The sequence below is a fragment of the Hippoglossus hippoglossus genome, chromosome 19 (genome assembly GCF_009819705.1).
Source record: "Hippoglossus hippoglossus isolate fHipHip1 chromosome 19, fHipHip1.pri, whole genome shotgun sequence".
In the NCBI taxonomy this organism is placed as follows: Eukaryota; Metazoa; Chordata; class Actinopteri; order Pleuronectiformes; family Pleuronectidae; genus Hippoglossus; species Hippoglossus hippoglossus.
The window spans coordinates 14,865,980-14,877,276 of NC_047169.1; the positions used below are offsets into that span (position 1 = coordinate 14,865,980).

General features: G+C 39.1%; 1 protein-coding gene across 1 annotated transcript; it reads right to left on the reverse strand.

Moving 5' to 3' along the window:
• Positions 1–133: 133 nt before the first annotated feature.
• cops3 (COP9 signalosome subunit 3) lies at positions 134–9,671 on the reverse strand. Its single transcript, XM_034569813.1, has 12 exons — positions 9,476–9,671; positions 8,347–8,476; positions 7,224–7,336; positions 6,231–6,280; positions 5,319–5,411; positions 4,717–4,896; positions 4,475–4,615; positions 3,186–3,359; positions 2,545–2,631; positions 1,484–1,597; positions 1,290–1,370; positions 134–506 (listed from the first exon to the last, which is right to left on the reverse strand). The coding sequence occupies exons 1-12, from the start codon at positions 9,528–9,530 to the stop codon at positions 453–455; spliced, it is 1,272 nt and encodes a 423-aa protein (XP_034425704.1). The 5' UTR covers positions 9,531–9,671; the 3' UTR covers positions 134–452.
• Between the last annotated feature and the right edge of the window lie 1,626 nt (positions 9,672–11,297).

Genomic DNA, 11,297 nt, shown 5'->3' on the forward strand with positions numbered 1-11,297 from the left:
GCAGTCTTTACAAATGTCGAGTATATCTGATTTATTACTCGTCAGCCATAGAAGTGTTTACCTCTTATGTAATGCTCTTGAGTTATGGCCATCATGCAGCAGAACCAAAACAAACAGTGAGATTATTCACACATATGTTGGAACAAAAAGTCCAGTTTTTATTATTGTGGTTTCTGTTAATGTAGCAGTGGCGCTCCATCCTGAACATTGATAAATAAAACACTGACAAAATTGTAATCTTTTTTTTCCTTTTCTGTAAGGACCTTTTTGTTATCCTTAAGACACTGTGAAGAAAGAATAACCAAATTTATCATCATTCCACACACTTAGATTATCCTTGACCAATGTCCTTATGCAATAGAATGTTTGTTTTTCCTCTTTAAAAAAAATCCAACTCATCCTGGGAAGAACGTGTTGGGCAGCTGCAGCGTTCTGTCCCTGTCCAAGGCCCCTCAGGAGTAACTTGATGTTTTGCTACCAACATCGTCCTCCGCTGATCCCATACTCTAGAAGAAGAAAAAAAAGTGTGTCACATGTCAAAACTCTGTCATCAGTGAAGAAAAACAAACCCAACAACTAAGAGCAAACAGGTTTGTGCTACAGTTCCTTAAACAACAGCTGTGTCATTTATCTCTTGGAACCAACCAGGCGGCTTTTCCAGGAAGCAGTTCTATGAACAAATGATCTGGATGCTTTAGCTGTGAAAACCCAATAGTGGTGCTTTGACATTAGTCCATGATCATATGTTTTTTTTTGTTCTTTATTCAAGTGCAGGGTCTTTCAGTTTAAGAGCAGGACTTACTGATTTCCTGTTCAGATTTATTTTGTATTTTAATAATACTTTTTCTTCTGTGCAACAAGTGTTAAAATTCCCCAAGAGCAGACTTTTCAAGCATGCACAGATGCAGTATGAGTGCGAAGAGGAAGAGCTGGAGTGCAGGAGAAATGTCCAAGTGACAAAATATCTGAGTGCAAGCACATAGTTTGAGCAGAAGCAGCCTAAATTTAAGCATAGGTCAGGTATTTGAGTGCAAAATCTGCTCTAAAACTGAAAGACCACTCTCTTGAATGAAGATAATGCCATTTTAGTTCTTACACTTTCATTAATGTCATTCCACTCTTGCTAAGCTACCATTCTACCAAATATGGATTTCTCTTTGTCCCATAAACTGACTGAATGTACATTTCCCAGAGAAAGAAAGCACATCATGACATTCACAAGGAAAACGTCAGGGGCTTTCCCATACAAGTTCAAAGTAGATATTAGATGCTGTTTAACATCAACTCACCTTCTGCACAAATTGTGGGTTTACTGTGATTTCTTGATCCATAGACTTTAGCTTCTCATCCAGCTCTATACATTTCAACATCTGAAAGAGGAAAAAAAATGACACGGCTTAATACTAAGGGACTCATACGTATGATTATGACAAGAGTTCATGCAAAGCAAGTCAGCAGTGAAAATAGAGATGGGCTTCTTCACCTCTTGGTCAATTTTGTGAAGCATTGCTGGGTTGTTGTATTTTTCAGGGTTGTCGTGGAAGCAAACCATACCATCCTTTTGGTTAATGCTAGCATAGATCTCACCATCTTCAATCTGCAAAGAGACACAAAGAAGAGACATGAGGAAAATACAACACGAATCAAAACACAAATTGTATTGATCAATACTAAACTGATCAAAGGGTTAGGGTTAGATGCTGTGTCAAGACATAAAATAGATATGATATATAATACAACATAGTGAACAGCTGATCCTGTTGAGTCATCCAACACAAACAAAACCTGTGACTATGATGGAAAAATATATTTTTTATATAATAATATCTTCTCGTTATGTCTGAGGCTTAAAGATTATTTCACATCAGTTTAATGAAAAATTAACTGTGTTGGGGCGTCCTGGTGGATTATGGGTTGAAAATCAAATACTAAAGCAAATACAAGATCTCCAGGTCTAGTCTGGATGGGGGCCTCAGAGTCGCTGTGTCTCAATTCGGGGGGGGGGCTACATCTTTCGTAAGTAAAATTTGTAGACCAAATACGTTTCAGCGACGCCACTAGGCTGTCCCTTGAAGGCTCCTCCAAATGCGGCTGACAAATGTGTCCTTCTACCCCCGAGCAACAGAGGCTCCACCGTGTGGATCCTTCTCCGCCCATCATATCCCATTATTCAGTGCGCTTCAGTGACACTGTTTTTCTTAATTTGAATTTAAGTACTCAAACGGACAGCTAACGGAACACATGTTAAAAATACATCTTTTTCAACGTTTTTAATCAACTGAAGAGCATTTTCGTCCATAGCTCTGTTGCTAGGCGATGGGTGGAACAAGCTGGTGATGCTATAAGAAGACCAGAACATCTCCTTTCAGTTCGTCCTACTATGCTGCCGTTGGAGGGTGCAGCCAAAATATACCCCCCGAAAACTTAAAGTATATGTTAAATATAATTAAATGTATAAAGTAGAGGATTGTTAGATATCAGTTGATTATATTTTATAAAACATGCATACTGATTAAATGTGAAGGGGGCTCTGGACCAACTCACCATGTGTAAGACGTATTTCTCTGCTTCCTGGGGGCCCGACAGCTGCACTCGACTCGCCATGTCTTGCAAAGACAGCGTCAGGAAAGTCTGCGGGAGACACAATAGAGAGAGAGAGAGAGAGATTTAAACCAAATCCCAATGGAAAGTCAACTCACACTGTGGACTGTGGTAAAATAGTTTGTTGGATATTTAACATTGACGGTGACTGAAGACTAGCAGACAAAACACGTCATCAAACACCACCCAGACTTATTAAGACTAATTAATTAAGCTTAATTACCTTGTTCAATCAACATACTGTAGATTTGGTAAAATATCATCATGTGACTCCATTTCAAGGATTACTACTAGCAATATTTTGCTTAGTAAAATAACATGTAATGTGAATAAAGTGTTTCTGCACGATTAACCAGGTTAAATTTAAGAGCAAAGAATCTAATTTAAAACCCGTTTCACAGTCACACCAGCCAAAGCCTGATGATATTCATTAGATAACCAGTAGGGTTGCTATGACTTAAATTATTAGCCTCATTATGTGAAAATGTGTGGTGTGTGTTTATGTAGAGGTAGAGTAGCACATGCTCTTATAACTGTAAGGCAGGCGCACGCAAACACACACACAAACAAACGCACACACTTACCTTTGTTAGCCGCTGAATGTTCTTCTTGTAGAGGGAGGAGAGGCACTGTTTGACCAGGCCTGTGTTGTTGTCTCGTGTGAAGGTCTCGCTGTGTTTGTTGACCACGCTGCGCAGCTCAGCCGGGTTGTTGGTGGTGTAAACCTGAGCTAACTCATGGTATGCGTTGCTCAGGGGCTGATGGACGAGAAGAAAAGAAAGAAAGGAAACACATGAAGAGAAAACTAAATGACAAGATCCATGAATAGAAATTAAGTGGCTTTCACAATATCAAAGATAACTGAATGAGTGAAGTCCCCCTAATTTCCTTAAGAGTGTGGACAATCCCCAAGCCTTAGCGCTAAAGAGGTGCCTTTCCCATGATCATTAGCTATCAGCATTGAGTTACTGTTGTTACTTTATTCCATGAACAATACCTCTGCCTTTAAGTTCTTTGTAATAACTATTAATAGTTACGACAACATAATAAGCAGTTTAATTTACTAAATAGAAAATAAAGGTGCTCGATTTGACTGTACACAAGTAACATTAAGGAGTTAAAGCAGAGATGTCTGCACACAAACCTTAACCACCATCTAGCAATTAGCACTAAAACTACTCCAAGATACTTTATTACTTTATTTAGCAAATTTATTAAAAAATAAAAACTTAAATTGTTATCTTAATCTTTGAGATCTTAATCTTAAATCTTAATTGTTGACAAAAGTCTAAGTTTCAAGTGCTATAGCAAAGGGTCTGAACACTAATGTCAATGTGATATTTCTGATTTTTAATACATTTCAAAACAACTTGGCTTTATCATTATGTAGTATTGAGTGTAAATCAATGAGAAAAAACTATTTTAACTATTTAAACATGAGGCTGCAACATAACAATGTGGAAGAAGTTAAGGGATACTTTCTGGGTGACTGGGTAAATGTATACTAGATATCAATATAAAATGCTTGCTTTTAACAACTTGAAAAATTTTAAAACTACATTTCAGTATGAAAATGCCAGTCAGTTACAAAAGACCAATAATAGGCATTTGCAGTTGCTAGTTATGTTCCAAGGATTGTTACAATAAACCACGGTCACCATTTCATCCCTGAGTGGTAATATTGCTGTCCTTGTAAACAATCAATGACTAAACAGTGAAGTTATATCAAAGTCTTTTTGAACACATTACCTCTTGAGAGCTTGAGATTTTTCAAACCTTACCAAACTGAGGAGCACCAGACGGGCACACATTTACACTGCACTCTTTTATTAATACTAGTAGTGTTCTTTTCACCAGTGCGATGCAGACTTACCTTGATGAACCTCCCTACTATTTGTGAGGTGTATTTGGGCAGCTGTTGCACTTTGCCGTGGAGAATGAGTGACACCAGGATGTATTTCTTATAGGCTTCCAACATGATGTGGCTCACTGCCATGGCTGGAGTGGTTATTGCCTGACGAGGAAAAATGCAAAACATGATCATTTACAGAAACGCAACATAGGCAACACAGGTGGGTACAAATGACAAATCCAGATCGATCAAAAAAGGAGTACCTGTTCATAAAAATACAGTGCTCTTTCAAAGTTTTTGAGGCCCGTGTAGATCATGCCACCATAGTAGTAGTAACATAAAAAGTGCTTTGCGTCATAGGCTCCATTCTCCTTACAGATGTCCATCATGTCCAGCTCCAAGAAGGGCAGGGCGGGCTTGAAGCACTTTGCTAACAAGCACAGCTGCGGGGAGACAGGGATAGGAAGTGTGACTGATGGTTCACAGTGGACATACTGCGACTGAGCTTGTCTTTGAATAATTTAACACAACACCTAAACAGTATTCTAAAAGCTACCTCAGCTACCAGTGTATAACGCAACATGGATTATCATATACAAGACCCTGATGTCTTTGCTAACAGCTGATGTGCACTTAAATTCTAGAAGACAATGTACTATCGAGCAATCTGCGACAATTTCTGTGTCCAGAAAGACGTGTATGCCTTCATGTTTACACTGGCACACTTATTCCCAGTGTACGCGAGTGGTCATGTGATATGCTGTCTTCAAATGTGTATAGATATGGACGCACCCTTTGTTGCTACATGACAAGGCCTTTTAGGATTACAGCCATGGTGATGATGCTGCAGGGGAAGCTGACTCACCTGACACAGGTCTGCATGAACTGAGGTAAGTTGGTTTGTGTTCATCTGCATTTTGTCTATTGCCTGTTTTAGGATGACGACACCCCTCAATGGCTGTCAGAGAAGGAGAAGAGAAAAGTATTTAGTCAGCTACAGTTTGCATGACACATCCAAACACACTAAGTGGTCTGTGACTGTACCGCACTTTAAAATGCATTTAAATATTTAGAGCTAGAAGAAGGAAAACATGTGCCTCTTTGACGCTGTAGTGATGGGGCCTTGGCTTATTGGACAGTGTTGAAAAATAGGATATAAATTGAACCATTTTTTCCACCAGGTGGTAAATTGCTTTTGCAGCAAGGTGCACTGAACATTTCATTAGATATGTTTCACCCATTCACAGGCTACATTGTCAAGAAAACATTTTACATACAAGTTTTAAACATTATACATACATAGTTACATTTCCTGATTTGACCCAATTCTAGTTTTTATTACAAAATTGTCACACTTTGATGCCAAAATAAGTCTTAGCTAAAATAAATAAACCAGTAATGTATTTTTAAATGATATTCAAACAGTTTGGTCCTCATTAGTAACTGTAGAACTACTGCAAAGGCTGCTGTGCATCATGAATGAAAACAACACTGTTGTGCACAGGCATAACAGCAGGAGAGGCTACATCATTTATCAAGAGGAGGATGCATTAGAAAATACATTTTCCTGTACAGATGTGGAGAGTTGCATAAAGAATGGTCAGTCTTAAAGATAAAGAATGAGCAAATTAAACTTTCCTCTATATCTCTACACATGATTGTCAAATATCTACGCTGGGTACTAGGGATTTGAAAAGATATTTTAAAATCAAAGCTCCTTTTTTTAATATCTAGTTGGACATTTCACCCTCACTCAAGTCAGAATCGTCAGTCTTACCTGTTTGCGCTCTACAAGGGCGTTTGTCAACTGGTGGCAGAGACCAGCAACTATGAAAGGAAACAGAGGGAAACCAAAATGACTGTAAAGACATTGAGTGTCATGCACTTGTCACATGTGTTAAGGACATACTCTATCTACACTTTGATGTAGACATATCCTTTGACGATGGAGTTCATACAGAAAATGACGTTTTAAAATTCTTACTTTGTTTGTAATAATGAATCTAATATTAAGAAAATAGCTGAGATAGAAGGTAGTTTTCGATCAAATATAAATAGCGTGGGAAAAAATGATTTAAGCAGACATCGAGCTCTTGCCTTTGCTCTATTTTTGGATGAGAAGGGGGAAGGGCCATAAAAAGCAGAGATGTTGATGACATACTGGAAACAAGGAAACAGTATAATGAACTTGCTGAAGAGACAGTGGCATAATAAATGCCACCATCTCTGGGACTGGATGCGTTGGCCAATGACTGTTTGAATCATGGGGTGACCTTGAATTATGCAGTTCCTCATTAGGAAGTACTGCTAACATTAATCTTTTGTTCGTATTTGCCATTGTCCTGTAGACCAGGCACTAAAACAGGTAGTGGTTAAGAGGTAACGTGGTAAAGCCTGCCTCTTGCTCGATTTGATTGGCTGCCTGGGACAACTGTGACATTGATGAGGGCTGCAAATTGAAAATATTTTACTTTTTACAAGCATCCTAAAACTTGGATAACGTACCATAGAAAAACAATCGTTTTGTTGTCAATGCATTTCTAGCCACACGTCTTTGTGATCGGTCCCTTACATTTCACAGATTCCATAGGACAACACAATGTGTTCTTATTTTTTAGTTGACACTCACAAAGATTTTGCATTAGTTGTCTAATGATATGAAAATGAATCATTACTAATGAAAGCACTTATACCTTAGTGGGCGTAATTCACTTAAAACATTGCACAATTGGGCTGACTGCTACTAGAGGTTTGGTTAGTTGGGACTTACAAGTGTCTGTTGCATATCTAATGTGCTCCCCATTGCAGGTACTGATGAAGAGCTGGACTTGGGAGAATAGGGTCTCAAAGTCGGGGATGTTTGGCATGGAGAACTTCACAAATCTGGAACAAAACAGGAGAAGAAAAAACACAGGGTAAAACAAAAAGACCTTGATACAGGCCTGAAGCTTCACTGGTTACAAGAATACTTTTGCATGTGGGATGAAAATGAAAATACGTCATTGGGACTTTTTGTTTACTGATTTGCATGTAGTATACAAAGACATGTCAGGTTTTTCCATAAGAAAAAAAGTAAATATTATGGAATGATATCCGTCAAAAACTTGAGGTATTCAGGTTTGGGTGAGATGAGAACTGATCTAGGGCGTTAATAGTTCATTCTTTGTCTGAGATTTTTGCTCTTTCCATTCTACAAAATCCCCTCCACAGATGGATATGGACATACTTTTAATATTGTTGCGAGAATACAGATGTCTAGAATTAAATTTCTCTGTCAAGTTATAACCGCCCCTCTCTGTTATTTTGCCACATAACAAATATCCGAGTAGAGTTGTGTCTCTTCTTCTAAACAATCTTTCTGCTTCGCCCTACTGTTTCTGCCCTGTTCTTCATGCAAACAGTGCAATATGACCTTCAACAGGCACAACAATACGACAATCTCTTGGCCAAGTTAAGACAAAAATAGACGGACGTAAGGAGCGTAATGAAGGGAGGGGTGTTTCAGACATCCACAGCAGCAAACTTCCCTGGAGACAGAATTCTTGACCTGGGCTAACTGCAGCAATGGCGGCAAACCTGGACAAAGTTATACCTCTTTTACACCAAGCAGCTAGACGTGGATTTTGAAAAACGCATTTACCTTTCTGCCCCCCCAGCCCCTGCGTGTCATGTTCCTCGTCACAAATGCACTAAAAACTGAAGCGCACATCGTCTCACCAAATTAGCGTGTTCAACCGAGTGTCACGTTTCCATCACTTATGTGTCATTTGACCCAGGGGTTAAAGCAGATTGAATCCATTCTCATTGCAAACAAAGGCCCGATGTTAGCAGGTGTTATTGTTTTTTTTCTGACCAGTGTAAAAGGGGCTTCGGTGTCGAAGCAGGGTACTTACAGCACAGCCAGCACGCCTAGGGAGTGCTCCTGGATGTCCAAGGCCCCCAGCACCGTGTCCAGGTGGGACAGATTCTTGGCCAGCAGCTCCCCACTTTTGTTGATCAACTCACACAGTTGAGTCATCTGGCCTAGGGGGGGTTGAAGGTGGAAGACAAAGATGGAATGACAACAAAAAAGAGAGAAAATTAAAAACACTTGGAAACTCCTTGAATGTACTTTGGATCATTGTTTCCAATTACATTACGTTGCAACTCTGGATACAGATTACATATCAAATATCATTGTTTTTAGGTGGGCCTGTTATTTGTATCACAGATTACATGCAGTTGGATTTAACATCAGTAAGTGTCAACAGCACAAGGTAATTATTAGCTGATGTACACGAGAGGGTCACATGCATGAGTATAAAACTGCAATGGGTTACATAGGTGATAAATTATATTTTAAAAACTATCACAGCAATTGTAAATAATGAAGTTAACTTATCAAAATCCACAAAAGGTCAACAGGGGAATACTTTGTTTCAAGTGTGCTACGGTTTTGTCTTTATTGTTTTTAATGGGGTGAAATAACTGATCAAATTGCATTGTGCGTGTCTAAGTGTGCACAGAAGCTATTCTATTGTGCAGAGAACAGATTGACGAATTCAATTCTTTACCACCGTCGTGCTGCGGCTGAGTATTTATATAGACATCGGCCGGTCAAGTGTCCTGTCAAGGCCTTGCAACAGAGGTAATACCAGTGGGATTGACAGGTGACTTTAAACCAATGATATTCGCAAATTCAGTCTGGCAGCCAATCGCGTGGGGCCGGGGCGGGACTACCGGTAGGCAGTCACCAGAAATTATTTTCTAGATCAAAAACAAAAAGTATGATTTTGACATTTTGTCGGATGAGCCACCAAGTTCGCGGCCATCCCCGGTGTCACCGAGTCCTAGCGCATCTCCTGGTGACACTTTGCGCGACTCTCGTCACCGGAGAAAGTCACATTTGCGGTGTGTTTACATGATAAAGCAGAAAAAAGGGGCACTGGCCAGTTTGGCTGCGAGCTATCGGCAAGGCATTGGGTAGCATATGCTAGCTACCTAGCTAAACCTTGCCCACTTGAATGGGTTCAGCGCGCCTACCTTGAGCGGAGAGCTGCCGCACGTTGTTCACAAACTGCTCCAAGGCTGAAGCCATTATTTCCCGGGTCCAAAGTGGAGGTAATTCGCACTGTTTTTCATTCAAACGTCAGAAACTACTCCGTCCGGACTGAGACAGGGGGCCACACAGCCGCCACTGAGGAGAAGTTATCGCGAGATCGTGAGCGCCGAGCGAACTGACACGAGATTTACCAACCGCCCGTTGGATTGTTAAAGGGCCAGCGACATGATCCACTGACGATGTTCTCCATGTTGTTAAAAGAGTTTTTGTATCTTGTGTTTATTTCACGTGTTGAGGGAATGAATGGGGTAAATTAGGGTAAAAAAATATACAGGGTTAGATGAACAAAGATGCTATTAAATGTAAAGAGTTCTACTTGATTTTACCACGTTCACTGATTATAACCAGCCAGCAAAGTTTGTTATAAATCTAAACACAAGATGCAGTCATGAATAATTTAATAGTTATTCATCTTATCTGTAACAGTTTTTTTGAATTTTTTTGTAGATTTGTATTTATTGATGCAGATGAAATACATCAATTGTTATTATGTTATTGTCTAATTATACAATCACATATAATACAATAATATATGCATATATATATATACATAAACACACACACTTGTCTCTCTATAGTTGTGAGGACACTCAGGCATATCCCTAGCCCCTGACCCTAACCTAAACCTAATTCTCACCCCAACCCCAAAACCAAGTCTTAGCCCTCGAACAACTCTTTGAATTTATGAGGATCAGCCAAAATGTCCTCACATTTATGGTATTGAACCAAAATTGGACCTCATAAGTATAGATAGATATGCACGTGCGCACAAACAAACACATATAGTTCAAACCCACATCCTTCTTTGTATAGTAGTATTCAAAGAGTAAATGCCTTCACCTACTTATAAGTATTTCTACCACTACGACTTATAATAATAATAATAATGTGAACACGTCAGAAGCTTAGATGGAATTCTAATAGGACAAAGCTAAATTACATAAGTGGAGGAAACAATCTCATTGGATCAAAGTTATGAACTGAGAGTTACTATTTTGTAACAATACAAATTAATGTATTCATGTATGCAATATTCAGTCTTATATTCAGATGAATCTGTTTTTTTTGCATGAATTAAACACCTTGAACTGAGAACCCTTTCTCGGGCTTGTCATTTGCCACCACAATAGTAATGATAGGGTATAAGGCTACTTAAGCTTTTTGAGAAACTTTTCATAGAAAACACAGTGAAGTCACTGAGACGGAAATAAAGAAATACTGATACAATGAAATATTGAAATATTGAAATAAAGAAATACTGAAATACTGAAATATTGAAATAAAGAAATGACAAATAGTAAAATATTTAAATAGTCAAATGAATTTGGAAAATGAAATATAAAAACACAAATTATCAATGAAAAATGACCATGTGGAGCTAATGGCATTTTAGTGCAGCAGCTGAAGCAGCAGGAGACGGCCTTTTTGAGGCATCTTGATGCTTTCTTTGTTCTGCTCTCAGCCATGACCTCTGAAAACCACCTCGGAGGTCAGTGGGTCAAGCTGCTGAGGTACGGAGGGCTCCTCTTGGTGTCATGTGTGCTGTCACCGTGCTGCTCCACAGCAAGGAAAGGGTGTTTGAGCACTTGAGCACTTGTGACCCTCTAATTTTTGTTGACTTGCAACATCTTTTTTAAGAGGTCAATGAAGTGATCCTTGATACATGATCTGGAACAACAAAGTTCTGAATATTTTTAATGACCGGGTTCGATTAGGCATATATGATGTAATTGGTTTACCTTG